At 43.8% G+C, this 22,405-nt stretch overlaps 1 protein-coding gene across 2 annotated transcripts in view; it reads left to right on the top strand.

Annotated features, from left to right (window-relative positions):
* Positions 1-22,405, top strand: part of cdh13 (cadherin 13) — a 594,061-nt gene that overhangs the window by 19,464 nt on the left and 552,192 nt on the right. Inside the window, exon 2 of one of the 2 annotated variants that reach the window (XM_062961847.1) lies at positions 4,372-4,495. In XM_062961847.1, the coding sequence (XP_062817917.1) occupies positions 4,451-4,495 (45 nt within the window). In that variant the 5' untranslated portion in view covers positions 4,372-4,450. Of the gene's footprint in view, positions 1-4,286; positions 4,496-22,405 lie in introns of those variants that run through there. The other variant, XM_062961846.1, reaches the window with a different exon arrangement.

Below are 22,405 nucleotides of genomic sequence, written 5' to 3' on the forward strand. Positions count from 1 at the left end.
TTGTTTGTTATAGTAATTGTGCAAGTGGAGAAATTTCAGGGGCTCCTTTCTCCCTCTTTTTTATTGCTATTGGGGTGAAACTTGCTACAAGGGTAGAACACAATGTTAGCCCAGAACATTTCAGTTTTCCATGGATTTTTGGGGAATTTTCAAAGGTTTTATAAACAACTTTTTAAAAATCCTACAAGCACTATCTCCTTAAATTTTCTATGCAATGACATAAGATAACAGGGGATAACAGATAACTGACTTTGGGAGACTTCAAAAATTTACAAAATTCAAATGAAAAAATACTGGGTATTCCATGTGTTGTTGAAGGCTTTCATGGCTGGGATCACAGGGTTGTTGTATGTCTTTCGGGCTGTGTGGCCATGTTCCAGAAGTATTCTCTCCTGACATTTCGCCCACATCCTCTGAGGATGCCTGCCATAGATGTGGCGCAGGTCATGTGCTTTTTAACACTTCGTAAGTAAGAATTTAATGAATTTGAAATGACTTACAACGACTAATGAAAAAATTGCACACCCCTAATGAGTATATAGGGAGCCACTTTCTTCAACAAGCTACATACATAGAAAGGGAGAAAAACAAGAACTGAACACTTGGTGCCATGCACAGATCACACTATCTCATAGTGCCCTCCTCTATAACTCCAAGAAGGTGCCTGCCCACAGGAATTCAAAGAGAAGGTGATTTTTCTGATATCCTGGTTGCAATACCATCCAAAAACAATATCCCACACACAGCTCAGGGTCGAGATGTGAAATGGTGGAGTCATCATTTAGTGGCATAAGAGGCAACATGGGATTTACAAAGCGAGTATAGTGTAAAACTAGAGATGTCTGCATGAGGTTCTTGAGTTGGTGGTTATTCACTTGAAGACTTCCTGCTCTGATAGGACACAAGGAAGTGCTAGGCCACATCATCATATAACACTTCTTTTCCATGCCTTTATTATTTTCCTTAATAACTTTCATTGTGATATTGTTTGGACTGTTGATTTCTTGTAAAACATGATGTTTTGGTGCTTAATTGTAAAATCTTAATGTAATTTGATGTTTAATTGGCTTTTCCTTAATTATCCTCCTTATTATCCAACATCTACGCTTATCCAACGCTTTTATTTTTCAGTGATTGGTTTGGGGGGGGCACCAAAATTCTGTTCGCCTACACTTGAAAATTACCTAGGGCCGACTCTGCACGTCTGTCTCCATTTTCATCTGTGACGTGTTGAGCTGTACACTGTTTCATGTCTGTTCTTCCTTATTAATAACTTCTGCCATCTTGACTACACTTTGATGTTGCTTGCCAAGCCAACCCAATCCATTCCCCTGTTTTCTCCTGCAAAATGTCAGGGATTATGCAAACAGCAATGAATAAGGCAGGAAACTCCAACATTATAGAGCTACACCAACTGGGCATTTATTGAGCTCTGAACTCTCCAGTTATCCAGGTCTTGAATGACTGTTACTATTCAAGCTGTGCCCATGAAATTCCTGCTTTCATGTGCAACTGTCATGTCAGGACAAGGTTGTAAGGCACATTGAACCTTTCATAAGAAAGAATGCTGTTGATCGAGGGATGTAAGCATGCACAGAGAGCAAGCTCAAAATCATTGTTCTGGATGCATACATAGATGCCTTCAGGTCAACTTGTGGTGACCACATGCATTTTTCATAGGGCTTTCTTAGTCAAGGCATACTCGCAGGTGGATTTGCAAGTCTCTTCCTCTGAAATAGAGCCCACGGTTCCCGATATTCATTGGCTGTCTTCCAAGATCCCCCAAGATGAGCAGAGATGAGATACCCTTAGGGTATGTTCTAGATACCTGAACAGAAATCCCTTTTAGCTCTTTCTTCTGAGGAAGGTCGACGGCCTCCCTGGGTCTCTTTCAACTACACAGCAGGGATCTAAATCTTCATAAATGTCGTTCTCACCAACCGGAATGAATCATTCTACCATTTTTCTTATCTCTGTAAGAAAGTCTTTGAACATCTCAGTGTTTGAAGACAATTGCAGTTCAAGACTTATTTGACACCAAAAAAAGAGAATATATCAACCCACAGAGAAAACAGAATTGTGTGTGCAGAAAGTACGTTTCCTGCACAGAAATACTTTCTGTGCAGAAAATGCTATTTTCTGTGCAAAAAAACCCCACATGTTTTTCCCACAGAATAAATCCAGGACTATGATGATTCTTCCCCATTCAAGGTTCCTCTTTCCAGGGTTTCCAGGTGACAATTGGCTTTTATTTCTGAAAAGTATTTCTATCTCTGCCTCAGACTTATAGGGCTTTGATGCCACTTTAATTGCCATGGATCCATCCAATGGAATCCTGGGATTTGTACTTTGATGAGGCACCAGAACCTTCTGCCAGAGACCTCTAATTACCCTTCGGGAAAGTGAGATATAAATGAATATAATAATAATAATAATAATAATAATAATAATAATAATAATACCCTACCAAGCTACAAATCCCTGGATTCCATAGAACGGAACTCATGAAAGTCCAAGTGGTATGCAAGTGTATTAACAATGTAATGTGAAGGAGACCCTGTTCACTCCAGTACATGAAAAACCCTATTGTGTTGGCTAGTCTTTCTCAAGGTATTTTGGATCACAGCTTCCATTGTCTCCTGAAGCAGACATTGGTATCCTCTTGAGGGATATTGAGAGAGGAAGCCAATCCTAGAAGACAAGACTGATAAGAATTGTTTAATTCATTTTTATTATGAATTCCAGAATTCCATACAATTTGTGAGTGGGGCTATCTACCTATATCTACCTATAGAAGACCCTTAGTATTTACTGTGGTTTGGTTCCAAGAACCACCTGTGGGTCTCATGGATGCTCAAGTCCTATAACATACAATTGCATAGTCCAAAAGTGTCCTTTATTTATTTACAGTATTTATATTCTGCCCTTCTCACCCCGAAGAGGACTGTTATAACAATGACAAGACAGACAACAGATAGAGGCATATATAGGCTTTCCCATCTTTCGGCATCGTTGGAGGCTGTGCTTGGTTCTGGCCACTGGGGGTGCTGTTGCTCCATCTCCCTGCCAAAAAGCTTTCTTTGTTTGTAAACTTCCTCCTTTTTTGAAACGCCAATACCTCCTTGCTTTAATGTGATTCCTGTTTATCTACTCACATTTGTTTTCAAACTGCTAGGTAGGCAGAAGCTGGGCTAAAGGTCAGGAGCTCACCCTGACGCAGGCTTCGAACTGTCAATGTTCTGGTTGGCAAGTTTTCTTGCAGCTTGGGGATTAACCTGCTGTGCTATAAAAGCTACCTACCTACCTATCCATATCTACCTTTAGAAGACCCTTTGTATTTACCGTGGTTTGGTTCCAGGACCATATGTGGTTACCATGGATGCTCAGTTCCTATAACAGACAATTGCATAGTCACAAAATCTTCCTTTATCTAAAATGGCAACATTTAAAAAGTAATTCTAAGTTGTGGATGGTTGAATCCATGGATATGGCAAGCCAACTGTATCTGATTTTATTGACCTGCCTTTCTCACAACTCAGAGTCCGCGGTGGTGTCCAATATAACGGAGCCAAAGCCGATAGATTTGCCTCTTCCCTCTTTCAGAGTGTCCGTCCAACATTGTTGACACTATTACTCGGTGTTGCAATCCCTGTCTGCTTTTGCATCCGACTGAGAAAAGTTTCTGTAGCCAAAGGCCATGGAGTTGGAGCGACTCTTGCTCGGTGAATCTGGAAACCCAAGTCCCGCCCGTAACCTAAGCAGTTAATATAGTCTCCTGCCCTATGATGGATTTCTTCCTCAAGTGGAATTGATCTGTCCTCCTTGTGATTTGTGAAGTGGAGGGGAAGCTGGAAGTGTAATTGAAATGTCTGGTGGCCATGAAGAAGTCCGACACCTTGGCCGTCTTAAGGTGAGGAAGCCATCCAAGGCTGGGCCGGCTGCGGTTCTGGATGATTGAGAAGAGAGGCCCCTTGGTCCCCATCATAATAAAGAAAGGGGGTCTGTCTTTGGGTGCTTGTGGGGTGCGAAGTCTGGATCCCCCCCTGGGCAAATGTGTTCCTCTGGCAGGGGGGAATACCACCCACCCTGACCCACCCACCTCCAGAAACCCATCCCGCAATGTGCCCGGTGCGGGGTGCGTGCCCAAGATGTGCGGTGCAAAAGGGGAGAAAGAAAAAAAGAAGAGACCCGGGGATGATTTGTGAAGAAATCATCCTTGTAAAGCTATTGGTTCTGGTCATCAGCCTTTATCCAATGCTTTGGCGGTGATGCTGCTGCTGCTCTATTTGGGAAGTTGGCTGGCTCTCAAGGCAGTCTCGTTCTCTCTCTCTCTCTCTCTCTCACTCCCTCTCTCTCTCTCTCTCCTCAAAGGCTGTTCCACAGTGAAAATATGCTCAGTGCAGCTGAGTGCATGAAGGAAAAAGCCTCCGGTGTCTTTTAGGCGAGCAAAATGCAGCACAGCGCGCAACTTCCCTTGGCCTTCCTCCTGTCCCAGGTAAGGAATTTGGGCTCATTCATCTGCTCCTGTCTGTGTATATTATGTACATAATATATCTCTCTGTGTGTATGCATTTATCTGTCTCAATCTCAGCCTCGCTCTCTGTTCTCTTCTGTGCATTTGGCAATTTGGAAGTGAGACCGTACGCGAGCCGGGAAAGCACAGTCCAGGGCATTGAACGTGGAGGAGAATCTCTCTCGGGATCGGAGACCGATCGGTGCTTTCTTTCTAGCGACAAGGAATTAGCTCCCTTCCCTGCCTGCGTGTATGTATGGGTGTGCATGCAAATGGCATTTTCTTGACACCGGGAGGAGAGTGGAAATCTCTCAAGTGTGCCTTGTGAGCATCAGCACCAGCAGCAGCAACGAGGAGGGCTTTCTTTCTCCCCCTTCTTCCTTCCTTCCTTCCTTCCTTCCTTCCTTCCTTCCTTCCTTCCTTCCTTCCTTCCTTCCTTCCCCTGTCACCTCTCCAAGGCTTCAACTTTGATTTGCTTCTGCCGAGATACCTCGTTGAAGGAGAAGGTTTTGCCTCCTGGAGAACCAGGGAGCAGGGAAGGGTCTGCCTCCCATTCCTTGGCCCCGTCAACCCGTGGCGGATTCATGAGACGGAGCATTGCACACATACAGTGACTTGTTTGTGAGATCCCTTCCCTCCTCCTCCTCCTCCTCCTCTTTGCCACTGCTAATAGATTTCCCTTTCCCAGAAAGGCAACCCAGGGGCGGTGTGAGTGTGCATGTGTGTGCATGCATGTGTGTTTGCGTGTCAGCGTGCCCCTGCTGTTGCTGTCAGTCAGGAGCCCAGGCTCTTGCAGGTCTCCAACTTCGGCTCTCCCTCTTGGCCCCCCCGCCGGGAATGCGATACTGATTTCATTTTAGAAGGTGTCAGCGTGAGCTTTAAAGGCTCCTTTGTTGTCCTTTGGGCATGATGTGCCCCACGGATGTGCGCTTGCATCCCCTCCTCTCCCCCACCTCTCCTTTGCATCCCCCCCCTTCACTTAACGGTCTTGTTTAGATCTTCAGGATGGTACGCTGTGGACATAAAAGTTCATTTCCTTTTGGCGTGGGCACTTGGCTTGACGTCCTGCCAGAAGCCAGCTCCCCAGACAAGGCAGCCTTTCATAGAGTTGCATGGCTTTGAGGTCCATCTTTTGCATGCCCACCCAAAGGCACGGGAGATAGGCATAATAATAATAATAATAATAATAATAATAATAATAATAATAATAATAATAATTTTATTCTTATATCCCGCCCCATCTCCCCGGAGGGACTCGGGGCGGCTTACATGGGGCCATGCCCAGACACGACAGCGCAAATCAGATAAAGCATTAAACCGAGCAGTAAAACTTCAACATGATTAAAAACAGTCATAAAAGTCAATATACACAATAATATTAAAATCCCGATTTGGGTCAAAAGATCCAGGCCAAGGTGCAAAGCAATATCAAGTTATCAGGGAGGGATAATTATACAGCAGGTGTAATACTTAAAGTGCTGAATGAATCCTAAAAACAATCCAGAGGGTCTACTGCTTAATAGGTAAATAACATGATCCCACAAGGATCAGTCAACGAAGGCCTTCTGGAACAGCCAAGTTTTCAGGCTCTTCCTGAAAGAAAGTAGGGTAGGGGCCTGCCCAATCTCCCTGGGAGACTCGCCATGTTGCAGCTCAGCTCACTTACCTGTGTCTTTCCAAGCTTTGGACCAGAGTGTTTTGTTTCATGTCATTTGCTACCTGATCACCTTGAGAGAAGGTGCTGTGAATTTTGCCTGGGACCCTCCATAGGTAAAAGGGCTTTCCCTCTTTCCTCCTTTTGACAGCCTTCTCCATTTATGGCACATTGGCAAGTCTTGTCTGTCCTGGTGCTTGAAAACCATGCGCCTGCCAAAGAGGAAGGATTCCTTTCCCATGCGTAGCCCTCAAACAGTGTGGGCTGGGTCTTGCACGGCTCACAATAACAAAACAGAGCTCGTTTTCCATCCAGGAGAGCAGTTTTAATGGCATGGCTAGGACAAATTGTCTTGTTTTGACCTGGCAGTCACTTTGGGGAAAATGAGAGTCAGGATCCGCCCGGTCTTGACGTGACTCATGTGGTGAGCTGGTTGGATGTGGCTCCACCAAAGATGTTACCCCTTCTGAAGGTTTCACTGTCGAGTCCTTGTCTTCAAACTCTTTGGTTGATGCATTGTCTCATGCTCACATGCCCGGATGTTAAAGGGATGAGAGATGTGGAAGCCCAAGGAGGAAGCCTTGAAGATCTTTAGAGGATTTGGCTGATGGTGGGTGTTCATGCCCAGGATCTGGGCTTATTAGCCAATGTGCTGGGAAAGTTTGAAGTGGTCGTAAATCAATGAAAACTAGGGTTCAGCTCCATGGTAGTTGGATAGGGAAGGGATACAGAGATGCAAAATATTCTGGTGTGTAGAAGGCTAGAACTACAAGTATGTGAGAGATGGATGGATGGATAGATGGATGGATGGATGGAAGGAGCAATTTGTTGGTTGTTTAGATAATCAATGCAGTCATTCACTTGAGACTTTGGGATTAATACGGAATTTGTTGCATTGGTATTAGTGTTCTCAGAATGGGGTAAATGGAACATCCCACCTGCCTTGGCTTATTTGCTGGAGTCATCTGCTTTGTGCTCAATTTAGTTATCTCTCTTATTCTCGTCTCCTCTGCTCTTGGTTTGTATTATGCTGTGATTTGAAAGACTGATTTTTAAAAGTTTCTGGAGTTTGGTTTTAGTGGCCAGACTCCCAGGATACTTGGAAGAAAATAATACATTATGGATAGAGCTTTTTGGGGTTTTTAATCTTTCTCGTTGTGGCCTCCTTGCCTGAAGAAGGGTAGAAGGTCCTGGTTCATCTTGCTCATCTCTTCGTCTCCTTGGGAAGCTCTGGGTCAAACATCTCAATAACTCCCCATGTCTCAATATCACCGGCCTGGTTTGTGGGCAGGCGAGATTCACCAGGATCTCACTCATTTCTTGTCTCATGCAAAGTGATTTTCCAGAACCCCAGGGTTAAAGAAAGTGTCCACTCGGTTGGCAGGGAATTGGTGCTGTTTGTCTCCTCTGTTGGGCCTTCTTCTTCCCTCTGAATCTATGAAAACTATGGGGAAAAGGGAAATCCCAGTCACATTATATTTATGAAATCTTTTCCTGTTGTGAAGTGTTTGGGAGTGACTTTGTCTTGAACTAGCAATGAAGATCCATTGGGTCTACAAAAGAAGTATCTCTGATGGAGATGAAAGCTGTCCAAACTGGTTGGATCAACAGAGCAACCTCAATTTTTGGATTTTGGGAAGTGGTTGTGATGAATGTGTGTGCTTCAGAGTTTACTATTACACTGCTGCATGGTGGAAAATCCAATATGTTTCACTCATTCGACTGTTTTAGGATCAGAGTTCACTGTCAAAACAACGTGAGTTGGAAGAAGAGCAGACTAACTCTGCCAGTGCTCTTCCTTGCCAAGGGATATTGGTGGGAAACCATTGGCCTTCTGGAAGCATTGGGATTCTATCTCCTAGAAGTTCTGGCCAACATGGTCAGTGGTGAGGCTGGATGGCCATCTGTCGGGGGTGCTTTGAATGCGATTTCCTGCTTCTTAGCAGGGGGTTGGACTGGATGGCCCATGTGGTCTCTTCCAACTCTACTATTCTATGATTCTATGATTCTATGAGGAATTGTTGGAGTTGTAGTCCCAAAGGGCTGGTGGGCCAAGTTTCCCAGCCTTGGCTTGCCAGGTGGAGCAGGACCACCTTCTTTGTCTCTCAGCAAAGAGCGCCTGGCTTGATTGTATTATCACACTCAAAATAAATCTCCTTTTGTGGCAGAAATATTGAGAGAGAGAGGGAGGCTTTGATGGGAAAACGTGCAACAGCTGGGGAGATGATGAGGAAAGGGCCGCTGCTAAAAGAGGCTACTCAGATGGATTGTTTTTTGTAGGCTTCCCATAACTTCTGTGCAGCAGGGAGAGCCAATAACCGAGAACAGGAGAAGTTACCTGCACGCGGCCGGCCATCTGGCAAAGACTGTGCTTGTTGTAACACATCGTGGCGGCAGTATTTCTTCCTGCTCCCCACCAGCCCCCACAACTCATTCCTCGATATCTCGTGAGTGGAAACGGCAAACAGAAAGCATGATCTCCTGATTTATAAGCCATACAAATCTGTTGCCAGTCTGTTCCTTCCAGGCAAGGACATAATTCAGGTTTGGGGGAACAGCCAATGCTTTGGGTCCTGGGAATGATGGAGAGGAACTTCTTGAACTTTGGGTTGTAGGCTCCACCCAAAGTCAGAAGAATGTTGAAATGACTCAGACCGTATCTAAATAGCCAAAAATAAAGCAGACATGGATCAGCTGCTGTGGAGGATACACACAATGCAAGGCTGGATTCGCATGCATCCATTAACGTGGATCAAGAGGACAAGGGGTTTACTCTGGGGCTTCCAAGAATGATCCTGGAAATCTGGAGGTAGGGACTTCTGGATTGGGTTTGCATCACCACTTGGCCTTGGAAACTCACTGGGCGGCCTTGGGCAAGCCACATTCTCTCAGCCTCAGAGGAAGGCCACAGCAACCCCCCTCTGAATAAATCTTGCCAAGAAAACATAATTATAGATTTGCCTTGTGTTCACTGTAAGTCAGAAAGGACTTGAAGAAACAAAAACAACAAGGAACGTTACTCTCTCCAGTCTCAGTTCTTTGAGTTTGGAGTCTCAAATCTTCAGTCCTTCAACCCAAAGAACTGGGATGATGATGGGGACTGGCCCTCAGGATCTCGGAGGATGGTCCCAAGAGTCAATCCCCACAGGCCCAACACCTCAGCAGATCTGGACCTTGCTGTAAGGTCTGGATCTGTGAAGGTTCGTTTTAAATCCAGAGTAAATTGGGAAATCCCAGTTTTAGGTTAATCCACAACCCATCACGGGTTTAGGGCCTGCGTGGAAGGGCTATTATTATTATTATTATTATTATTATTATTATTATTATTATTATTATTATTATTTCATTTCTATCCTGCTTTTCTCCCATGGGTGGGGTTTAAAGCAGTGTACAACATATAAAATTCATACAAATACATCCGGTGACGAAGTGTGTTAAAGCACTGAGCTGCTGAACTTGCAGACCGAAAGGTCCCAGGTTCAAATCCCGGGAGCGGAATGAGCACCCGCTGTTAACTCCAGCTTCTGCCAACCTAGCAGTTTGAAAACATGCAAAATGTGAGTGGATCAATAGGTACCGCTCCGGCGAGAAGGTAATGGTGCTCCATGCAGTCATGCCGGCCACATGACCTTGGAGGTGTCTACGGACAACGCCGGCTCTTCGGCTTAGAAATGGAATTGAGCACCAACCCCCCGAGTCAGACATGACCTGACTTAATGTCAGGGGAAACATTTACCTTTTACATCCGACCATAATACACAATCAGTTAAAACATCATATCCTGATATTAAAAAACCCAATTAACATATCAATATTATGATTAGATTTGGTCTGGGTGAAATGTCAAATGACATCCCTACTCCTACTGGCATGTATTAACGGCACGCTATGCTTTGCACATAAGGATATGTGGGCAATGCATCCCTTAGCCTATGCCTGAGCTTCACTGACCTTCACTGCAGACCGGTCCAGTGTCCTGTTTTAGCAGGGACAGTCCCAGTCAATCCTCTCTGGTTCCACTTTTCCAATTGCTTATGAAACGTCTTATCTGGGCGCTCTCCTTCGAAGCCAAGATGCCTAAACTAAGTCTGCTGTACTTTGGTCATGATATGTGACTTCCCAGAAGATGTGACTCCCTAGAAAGGATGACATGGTTTTGTAAGGCAGAAAGTAGGACAAGAAGAAGACCTCATTCCAGATGTTGACACTCAACCAAAAGAGTCACGGCCCTGAATTTGCAAGACTTGAGCAGGGAAGTTGAGGCACTCTCCCATTCTTAGGGCCGTCATGAGTCAAAGAACAAGAGCAAGACTTTGTTGGCTGTGAAAACAATTTGGAAAAGCCTGCTTCTCCTCGAAGGATGAGGAACTGGGGAGTGTCCCATGGAAAGAACTCAAATAGCTGGGTTTGTTTTTCTTTTTTTGAGGTGGCAAAGTAATAAAATGTGCTTTGTACTCCCTTCTTTTTTCGAACACAAGGAACAAAGCCTGCATCAAATATATCTGGATTGCCAAAAGCAGGCCCACTAATGAGACTCCTGTTCTGGAGAATGGTTATCCGCATGCTTAAGCCGGCCCTTGTGTTAAAGCTTGATGGCATTTCTTTCTGATTGCAACTAGGAAGAAACGAAGGGTGGCCGGAGCAACCCTGTCCATTTGATAAGGTTGGCAAGAAATAATGGGCACAATTATCTCACCAACATGTTCGTAATGAAGACCTTTAATTCCGTCTGAAACGGGAACTCGAGCTCTAATTGCAAAGGGAAAGGATCACAAGGTTGATCTATGCTTCGCCTTCCCCTCCTTTTAATACAGAATGAAGGATTTAAAACAAAAAAAATACAAACCACCAACTTTTTTCATATTTCTCCAGAAGAGGGCTCCCGGCACAGCGTGAAAAGCGAGGATTCACATCCAAACGCCAGGCAGGGAAGGGGCTGCGGCTGCCTCGGAAAAGAGAGACCCACCCCGTCATTGCACAGGACTTGGAGGACAGGACAGGAGAACCCGGTTGTCCCCTGACACCATGATTTGCCCTCAGGTTGAATCCGGTCCCTTCCAAGCAATTAATTTTCTAACAAACTGTTTTCTCACATACTCCAATTTCCTATGTGAACATGTGCAATATATATATACTAGCTGTGCCCGGCCACGCGTTGCTGTGGCAAAGTGGTGGGGCTATTGGTTAAAAGTTGTTGTGGAATTTTTATTTGACGTTATTTCTATTTTTTTAAATTAATTTTATTGTAACTTATCTTTTTTATTTATTATATTTTATTAGTTTGTTGTATTATTTTTAGTTATTTTGTTATAGTATTTTATTGTATTAATTTTTTTAGTGTTTTTAATTATTTTTATTGTATTATTTGTATTTTTTTAATTCTTTTATTAACACTGGGCTGAGTGGGTTGCTAGGAGACCAAGTGGGCAGAGCTTAGAGCCTTCTAAGTGGCAGCAATTGGATAAAAACAATTATTTCTCTCCCTCTAATTAGGACTTTATTTTTCTTTTCTTTTTGTTGTATCAACCTAGAGGCATGGATGATGGGTTGTGTTGTCAAATTTCGAGGTTGAGGGGCTTGTAGTTTTGTTGTTTTGTGGGTCGCCGTGATGCCATCACTCTTATTTATATATACACACACATATACATACATACACACACACTAGCTGTGCCCAGCCACACGTTGCTGTGGCGTTGTCTGGTGTTGTTGGTGAGAACTTGTTGAGGCTGGATGGCCATCTGTCAGGAGTGCTTGGATTGTGTCCTCCTGCATGGTAGAAGAACGTTGATGTGGACGATCCTTAGGGGTCACTCCAAACCTTAGGATTGTATGATGTTGTTGTTATTATTATTATTATTATTAGTAGTAGTAGTAATAGTATTAGTATTGAGAGGCTGGGTGGCCATCTGTTGGGAGTGCTTGGATTGTGTCTTGCATGGCAGAATTGGGTTGGACTGGATGGCTTTTAGGAGTGTCTCCTAACTGTCTGATGCTATGATTCGATGTGTATTATTATTGTGTAGATATTGGATGGCCATCTGTCAGGAGTGGTTGGATTGTGTCCTCCTGCATGATATAAGGAAGTTGAACTGGATGATCCTTAGGGGTATCTGCTAACCTTAGAATTATTATTATTATTATTATTATTATTATTATTATTATTATTATTATTATTATTATTATTATTATTATTATGAGGCTGGGTGGCCATCTGTTGGGCTGAGTAGGTTGCTAGGAGACCAAGTGGGTGGAGCTTAGCCTTCTAACTGGCAGCAATTGGATAAAAACAATTCTTCCTCTCCCTCTAATTAGGACTTTATCTTTCTTTTCTTTTTGTTGTATGAACGTAGAGGCATAGATGAGGGGTTGTGCTGCCAAGTTTAGTGTTTCTGGGATGTGTAGTTTTGTTGTTTTGTCCTAGGCCGAAATTTCATTACCCTTTTATATATATAGATATATATATATGCAATATATATAGTTACAGCTGATAATATATGGCATTAGAGTAAAATTCCAAAGGATGTCTAACATAGTTGAGTAGCCAGTGTGGTTATACATAGCAAAAGCACTTGACCATTAGATGTATGTAGTAAGTAGGCCCACTTGATTCTTTTCGATCAATTCCCTGAATGTTCCTTAAGGGAACACTCCTTAAAACAGAGGGACACAACCCAATAATAAAATAATAATAAAACTGTATTTATACCCCGTCACCATCTCCTTGCGGGGATTCGGGGCGGCTTACATGGGGCAGAGGCCCAAACAACATAGAACAAAACATAGGCAACATAATACAAATCACACTATAAAAAGATAAAACGGTAATACAATATATCAATTAAAAACAAAAATACAGAATTAAAAATTGCATTTAAAACACATAAATGATAAAATCGTAATATAAACAGGATAGATTATTAAAAACCCTCTGGGGCTGATTAATTAATGACTGTATCTCCAAAGGCCTGCCGAAACATCCAAGTCTTCAGTTGTTTCCTGTTGTTTCCTGAAGGAAACCCAAAAGGCCATGTCTTCTGCCTTACATCCCTTTGGCTTAATCTATCCAAAAAGCCCTGTCCTTGTTGTCGAATGGGATTTCCTGCACTTCTTGGTGCAACCAGCATCCAAGAACCAGCATCCACCATCCATGGTCATCTAGCTGCAATTGTGAACCAGCAAGCACAAGTTCTTCCAAATCACTCCTGCCTTGAGCTGCAATCTATTCACCTTCTTATAATTAGCAGAATTGCATGCAATTAGATACATTACAAAAAAAACAGTGAATGGAAATTGACTTGATTTGGATTTTCTCCAATGCCCCCATGGATCCTTTTTTTCAAATACAATCAAGTTTCCTCTCCAAAAGCTTGCAACATCCATGTTTCTCATTCTGACTTCTCTGCTCAAGCCATGCAACATTAATTTGCCGTAGCCCCCGGAACCATCAAGGCTCTTTGCCTCTCATATGTTGCGTACCATCAATGGATGGAACAAGACCATTTGGCTTCAGGCTCTTGTGATGGTTTTTGGTCAGAGTCGGATGCACATTGCTCGCTTTCGGGCCAGGATCTGGATCAAATGGCTTTATTATGAGTTGGCAGCTCTCGCTTGACCTTCTGCGCTGCCAGTTCCATGAGAGTGGAATGTAAAGCAACAACACTCTCCCCAGCAAGGATGCGGCCCAGCTGCAGAGCATTTTCGAGTGGACACTCAAAAGGGTCTTGGGTTCTTATTGGATCCAGGGTGCATCTACGCAGTGGAATGAATGTAGTTTGACACCACTTTACCTGCCATGGCTTAGTGCTATGGAAACATAGGAATTGTAGTTTGGGAAGGCACTCAAACTCTTTGGCAGGGAAGATTCAGACCATGTAAACCTACTCGTACAATTTCAATGATTCCAAAGCATTGAGACATGGCAGTTCACATGGTGTCAAACCCAAAAGGTATCAGACCCAAAGGGTGTTTCTCTCCAATGGTTCTTCTTCTTCATCTTGAGAAGAAGTGACTAGTGGAGTGACATGAGGAGGGTTCGGTCCTGGGTCCAGTTCTGTTTCACAGCTTTATCAATGACTTGGATGAAGGTTTAGAGCAGTGGTTCTCAACCTGGGGTCCCCAGGTGTTTTTGGCCTTCAACTCCCAGAAATCCTAACAGCTGGTAAACAGGCTGGGATTTCTGGGAATTGTGGGCCAAAACACCTGGGAACCCACAGGTTGAGAACCACTGATTTAGAGGGAATGCTAATGGGACAAATTGGGACCATCCAGGCCATCCTCTCCTCCATCCCAGTGGTCTTTTTTCTTCTTCTGTGATTCATACGTTATTTGAGTGATTATATTGCTTCTGTTTATGTGATTGTTTTAGTCAATTGTTATGTTTTTTTTGTATTCTTATAGCGTTTTATAGTGTTTTCAGTGTTTTATTGTACAATGTTTTATGCTGATTTTATATTGGAAACTGCCCTGAGTCCCTTTCGGGAGAGAGGGCGGTATACAAATAAACTTTTACTTACTTACTTACTAATACAGTAGAGTCTCACTTATCCAACATAAACAGGCCGGCAGAACGTTGGATAAGCGAATATGTTGGATAATAAGGAGGCATTAAGGAAAAGGCTATTAAACATCAAATTAGGTTATGATTTTACAAATTAAGCACCAAAACATCATGTTATACAACAAATTTGACAGAAAAAGTAGTTCAATACACAGTAATGCTATGTAGTAATTACTGTATTTACGAATTTAGCACCAAAATATCACGATGTATTGAAAACATTGACTACAAAAATGCGTTGGATAATCCAGAACGTTGGATAAGTGAGACTCTACTGTACTCCCAAGGACAGGATTGGGATTCAAAATGACCTCAATAGATTAGAGAGCTGATTGGCCAAAACTAACACAATGAATTTCAACCACAGGAAATGCAAGATACTATACTTAGGCAGAAAAAATGACACATGGGAAAGTGATCTTGGAGTCTTGGTGGACAACAAGTTGAACGTAAGCCAACATTGTGAAGCAGCAACTCAAAAAGCCAATGGGGTTTTTGGTTGCATGCAAAAGAGTCTAGTGGTCAGGGTTCAATACAGATGATGGATTTTTGAGCATGGAGGCAGGAACATGACTCGGCTTGAAAGTGCTGAAGCCCTGAACGGCAGCCATCTTGCTTTGCCCCCGTGCGGCCTTCGATTCCCGCTCTTCTCTCCAGCTAAGAGCAAACTTTCTGAAATGCGATCGTCTCATTTCTTGGCCTTCTCCCGACGCCTGCAACAGCTTCCCGGGGGAGAGCAAAGCTCTGGAAAACAGCTTTTGCCAAGCGTGTTTGAAGCTCAGGATGCTTTGGCCTCAAGGCATCTCGGCAGGCGTCGATGTGCTTCCTCACGCTTTCCTTGTAGGTCTGATTTTGCTGATTTCCCTGGAGATGGGCCCCGTGGTTTCCTCTTGGGGACCGGATTTTTGACGGAGCGAGGCATGAAAAAACAACAAGATTAGCATCCTTTAGAAGCTCATAAAACATATTTAGATGCAGGAGGGTTGGAGGCATCCTGCTTTGTAGACGATGAAAGAGTAAGCACGCTTTGTTATAAACCTAGGTGTCAAAATACAGTCGGACGAGGATGGATATACCTCGCATTCTTGCAAAATCAGAATTATCTCTTTGCCTGGGAGGAAACATATTTTGGGTTTGCAGTGTGGCTTCCTATCCTCAAGTCAAAAGTCATATGTTTCCCACCAAGCTGAGGAGATACTCAGGTTGAAACCGAACCCACACCACCCCTTGATGGTCCACAGAACCTTCAAGGAAGGAATTTGGTTCCATCCCCTTTGTAGACATCATTGTCACTCTCTCTCCTGAAATTATAGCACTGGTAAAACAAATAGGTCTATGAGAAGGTAGAAAGAAAGTGGAGCTGTGGGTAGAAGTGTCAGTCAGAGTGTGTCCAGCCTGGCATTTATATCCCTGCGGTACGTGACAGCTGGATGTGGTGCTCAGACCAGGTGGCATTCCTGTCTCTGTGAAGCACGGCCCATAATTGATGAACTGATGTGAACTGGTGGGTGAGGCTTTGAACTCCATAAATTGCGCCTTGCGTAAGTGAAGCACCTCATTAACCTACAAGGGACAGGCTCGGCGTCCTGAATACCAACTTGCCCTGGGCAACTCTCCTCTGGCTGGCGAGTGTTGCTGTGCCTTGGATGGGGGAGACGTGGAGAACCCGTTACACAAACAGGGCAATTGGGAGGCTATCTAGTCGGGAGAGACTTGGCTTTTGGAAATGGGCTTTTCTGAGAACCTGGAGCCAGGAGGAAACTCAAGAAGTGTGCTTGTGGCTGTAGGACTCTCCTCCTGGAAGTGGCAATTTCATAATAAAATTCAAGGCAGCCCTTCCAAGACAACCCAAAAATGAAAGTAGCCTTTGGCTTCATCTACACTGTGAAATTTGAACCACTTCAAGCACCATAGCTGAATGGAATTGTGGGAGTTGAAGTCCAAAACATCTGGAGGGCCCAAGTTGGCCCAGGCCTGTGCTATAAGTATGTTGTCCACGTACTGAAGGAAGTACTGAAGGTATTGTGGGAGTTGAAGTCCAAAACACCTGGACGGAGGGCCCAAGTTGGCCCATGCCTGTGTTATGAGTATGTCATCCACATACTAAAGGGTGTTATCCACATACTGAAGAAATGGTGGGAGTTGGTCCAAAATACTTGGAGGGAGGGCCAAGTTGGCCCATGCCTGTGCTATGAGTATGTCATCCAGGTATTGAAGAATGTTGTACACATACTGAAGGAATTGTGGGAGCTGGAGTCCAAAACACCTGGAGGGCCCAAGTTGGCCCATGCCTGTGCTATGAATGTCATCCACATACTGAAGGAATGGTGGGAGTTGATGTCCAAAACACCTGGAGGGCCAAAGTTTGCCCATGCCTGGTGTAGACACATCCTTTGAGCCCTTTTTAAATTTCTTACAGAAATCCACATTTTCCTAGGTAGTCTTCCAGATTTTATCCTCCCTGTTCCAATCTTTGTTCTGCAACTTTGGAATATTTCCTTTGAATCAAGATGAGAAGTGTAAGAATGGCACTGTTTGCATGGCTTCCTTCCATGGCCTTTCTTCTTTCTTAGTGCTCAGCTAGTAGCATGGTTGCCATAGCATTTTGCTGTGATGGGATATTGATTCTCACACGGTGCTAAAACCATATCCTTGAAAAACTTATCTTTGGCTATTCTGCATGTGGATAGATAGATGGATGGATCCATATTCTGTATTAATCTGATGAGTGCCTGGCTGTATCTTTAACTGTCCATATCTGAAGGAAGATGTAGTCTCTCATCACCATCACCTTGGAATTTTCATACAAACTTCCGTCTGGGCCGTTCACACAAGACTGTTGTTGCACTATGATTCCACTTTAACTGCCCTGGTTCCATCCTATGGGATCCTTGCATTTGCTTTTTAAGTACACATCCAGATACAACTTAGTTCTCCACCAAACTCAAAATCCCAGGGTCCAACATGAGCCATCCATGGCAGTTACAGCAAAACCATTGTGTTGTGGTTGTGTAGCATGAAAGGGGTCTTTGTCTCCTGGACTGATGTTCTCATCAGAGGTTTGAAGGTGTTCCCTACCCAAGAAGACATAGATCAGATTAATACAGAGTATAGATATATGGAGGGAAGGCATGTGGAAATGTCACGGGCGGGAAACAAATTGATTCACCCTTTCCTAAGCAGTTCTGTGTTTCTCTGCTTTGGAGGGAAATCTCTTTGTACGGAAGATGAAATCTCTCCTTTAAGCGCTTACCAAGCTGAGAAAAAGTCAGTGCGATGCAGCCTGGCCATACATCACTTGGAACTTGCCCGTGCTAAAATGTTTTTTGGAATGAATGGTCTATTTTGGAGAAGGAAAAAACAGCAACAACAAACCTATAGGTCTGTATTCTGCTCGCTCCCGACTTTCTCTCTCCTTAATTTCCCTGGGGGTTTCTTAATGGCGTCATGTGACATGGTCACACGGCACCGCATCAATTAGCAGCTTGGTTCAATGGCTTCACATCTCATCAGTTTGCTGCTCGGGTGTCTTCATTTCCAGATGGAACCACAGAGGCTGCATTAGACCCAAGTACATTGGGCCGGAGATGGGTTTACTCCCACCAGAGTAATGAAGAACCATTAGATTTGGGTCTGGGAGTGCTTCTGCTTCAACGGGTTGTTGTGAGTCACGACCAAGGGTCAGATCCAAACCATCTGGTTCCAGGTGGTTAGACGTAGTCGTGGAGTTCAAAAGATCAAAGGCAGGTGGATGCTCATTCGGGACCCTCAAGACCATAGATGAGTCAGGCATATCTCAACCGGTGGGTTCCTCCCCAGGTGTTTTGGCCTATTATTATTTATTATTATTTACAGCATTTATATTCCGCCCTTCTCACCCCGAAGGGGACTCAGGGTGGATTACAATGAACACATATATGGCAAACATTCAATGCCAACAGACAAACAACATTCAGTTTTAGACAGACACAGAGGCATTTTTAACATCTTTCCAGCTTCATGATTCCGGCCACAGGGGGAGCTGTTGCTTCATCGTCCATTGGTGGCTGTTCTTCCTCATTCTTTTCCTCGTGTTTTGCTGGCAGTTTTATGGTGTTGTAGATTAGTTAAATTAACCTCCCGCATAAAGCGTACCTAAATTTTCCCTACTTGACAGATGCAACTGTCTTTCGGGGCTGCTAGGTCAACAGCAAGCCGGGGCTATATATATATTTTTTATGGTCGGAGGCTTAACCCGACCCGGGCTTCGATCTCATGACCTCTCGGTCAGTAGTGATTTATAGCAGCTGGTTACTAGCCAGCTGGTTACTAGCCAGCTGCGCCACAGCCTACAACTCTTCGATCACTTGGTTTTCTACTCTAATGTAAACATGCACCACTGCATCCCAGTTTGGGACCAGTACAAATAAGTGGAAGTGGTTTAAAGCTTTTCCCTTTGGTATGTTAGATGTTTGTTTACTTAGACATAAGATGGTGGGAATATGTAAATAAACATGATCCAGATTAGGGTTACACATGGTTACTCTGTAGGGTCCGTGGAGATAAATGTCTAACCCCCTCCCCAAAAAAGGGAGCAAGAAAATGAATGCAGACATAGGGCCCATCCAGACAGAGCAATAATGCAGGATCTGTCTCAGTTTTACTGGAGGCATCCAGACAACGCTTCTGGTAAAACTGAATTAATTTGGAACAAACTAGATTTTCGTCCTGTGTGGAAGTGCCCATAATGTCCAATACTCATGTTTGGCTTTGTTTGGCCATTTTGTTTTTGAGATGTTGGGAAAATGATTACAGAACTGTTCTGAAGGACCTAGGGATTCCTATGGAGAACATGTCCCTAGGAACCTCTAGGTCCTTCAGCTTAATGCAATCGTCAACTGATGGTGAATGTTGATCATAGAGAACCTAGAGATGCCCATAGAAGTGTTCTCTGGGGTTAAAATGCCTTTCTAATCATGGTTTTTCACGTTCACGGGGCTCCTGCACTCCAAATGTGTAGGAGTGACTGTAATTTCTAGTCTGGTTGTCCCTCTCCCTGTTGCCATCTTTCATTTGTGGAGAGTCGTCAAGGAATAATGACTCTTTTCTTCAGTCTGGAAGGCCTGACCCCATCCCAAGATGTATTTGACCTTTTCCAAACAGAAGTTATCTCTTCTTCTTCTTTTTCTCGGTGGCTTGTTTTCATCTCAAGTAAGGTGTTTTATTTGCGCCTGGGTGTGAGCCAATCGGAATTAATCTCTGGGAGCGAATGAATGACAAATTGTCGCTATTGGATCTAACAGCCAGCTGTTCTGAGAAACAACAGCCACTGCACGGAACAAGCCCTGCCGCCCGCATCATTTGTCAACTTGATACAAGCAAGGCTGTGTCAGTCGCAACAGGCAGATGCTGAGGCTGCCTCGCCTACTTCTCGGTAATGTCGCCTGTCAGCGCTTGGGATTTATTAGGAGGAGATCAGGAACTTGCCTTGATTGCAAGGCTGAGGGATAATAAGGAAGAGAGTAGGTGACATCTGCCCCACCTTCCTCCCAGGGCTTTGCAGTGAGTCATAGAGCTGATGCAAGCATCCTTTGGCTTCCCTGAATGGAGTAATCACAACATGGGCGGCTGCCTTCCTTCCTTCCTTCTGCATCTTCCTTGCATAGTCAACCCAGGTGGCAACTAGAGAAGGGACTTGGCAATTTGTGCCCCGGGGATGCGTCTACGTTGTGGAATGAAAGCAGTTTGGCACTACATTAGAGTCTCACTTATCCAACCTTCACTCATCCAACATTCTGTATTATCCAATGCAGTCCACCTCCCACCCGGATCCACAGCTGTTTCTCTAGGCAGCGGGCCAACACGCCCATCAACAACACAAGTGCAGCCATGTAATAATAATAATAATAATAATAATAATAACAATAATAACAATAATAATAACTTATTATTATATGCAAGGAAACCGACAAAACCATTGATCATATCCTCAGCTGCTGTAAGAAAATTGCACAGACAGACTACAAACAGGGGCACAACTATGTGGCCCAAATGATTCATTGGAACTTATGACTCAAATACCACCTGCCAGCAGCAAAGAACTGGTGGGATCACAAATCTGCAAAAGTATTGGAAAACGAGCACGCAAAGATACTGTGGGACTTCCGGATCCAGACTGACAAAGTTCTGGAACACAACACACCAGACATCACAGTTGTGGAAAAGAAAAAGGGTTGGATCATTGATGTCGCCATCCCAGGTGACAGTCGCATTGACGAAAAACAACAGGAAAAACTCAGCCGCTCTCAGGACCTCAAGACTGAACTTCAAAGACTCTGGCAGAAACCAGTGCAGGTGGTCCCGGTGGTGATGGGCACATTGGGTGCCGTGCCAAAAGATCTCAGCCGGCATTTGGAAACAATAGACATTGACAAAATTACGATCTGCCAACTGCAAAAGGCCACCCGACTAGGATCTGCACGCATCATCCGAAAATACATCACACAGTCCTAGACACTTGGGAAGTGTTCGACTTGTGATTTTGTGATATGAAATCCAGCATATCTATCTTGTTTGCTGTGCCATACAACGTTGTTGTGTCAATAATAATAATAATAATAATAATAATAATAACTTTATTTTTATACCCCGCCCCATCTTCCCGAAGGGACTCGGGGCGGCTTACGTGGGGCCAGGCCTGATAAAACAAACAAATAACAGTAACAAAGCAATAAAACAATTATCCCAGTAAAAAACACCAACATCAATAAAAACAATCATTAAAATCAACAAGCAGGATACAGTGTTAAAAACAGGAGACTAATTCGTAGATCCCAGGCGAAATGCAGAGTATTACGAAATGGGAAAAGGAAATTTCACAGTTGAATGGACAATAAAGTGCGGTATAAAATGGCAAGACAACTCCCAAACAAATGGCAGGCTTGTTGTAAAGCATGATGTTTTGGTGCTGAATTTGTAAAATCATTACGTAATTTGACATTTAATGGGCTTTTCCATTACACCTCTGTCTCATTTCCCGGGTAGTCTTTGCACCAGGTATTCTTTTTCTGTTTTGGAGACGCTGAAAAGCCAACCGTATCCATGCAGTGATATATAGGGTTGGATTCTTGCTGATGTAGCGGCTGAACTTCGCATCCCTTCTCTTATGCTGACAGAGGAGTCTGAGCGAGGAGATAAAAATTGAATATATTGAGAACTGCAAAACAAATTGAAGAATGAACTATTTTTTTTTCCAAAAAATCCATCCCGTCTACTTTTTTGTTGATTTGCTGCTGCTTACAGGGAAGAAAGATATTCCCACCTTTTGGTTAGTGATATCAGAATGACAAGAAGGTCCTTTAACCCTTTAAAGGCGTTTGCTGACATTTGGGAAACAACCCCAATGACTTAAATCAGTGGCTCCCAACCTTTGGGCCTCCAAGTGTTTTGGACTTCAACTCCAAAACACTTGGAGGACCGAAGGTTGGGAACCACTGACCGAAATGATCCATTGCAGGGCTTATCTTACTGAGATCTGGCCAGTCGTGTTCCCCAATGTTAAATGGAGCTGAGTATAGGAATAAAAGTAATATTTAGGGAGAGGGGATCGAAAATGGTTGAAAAACGTGTTGCCTGACTGTTTGGAAATCCCGATGAAGGGAATTTTGGACTCATGAGGATTTTCACATATGAGTTTTTCAAC

Source organism: Anolis carolinensis, unplaced genomic scaffold (genome assembly GCF_035594765.1).
Source record: "Anolis carolinensis isolate JA03-04 unplaced genomic scaffold, rAnoCar3.1.pri scaffold_9, whole genome shotgun sequence".
NCBI lineage: Eukaryota > Metazoa > Chordata > Lepidosauria > Squamata > Dactyloidae > Anolis > Anolis carolinensis.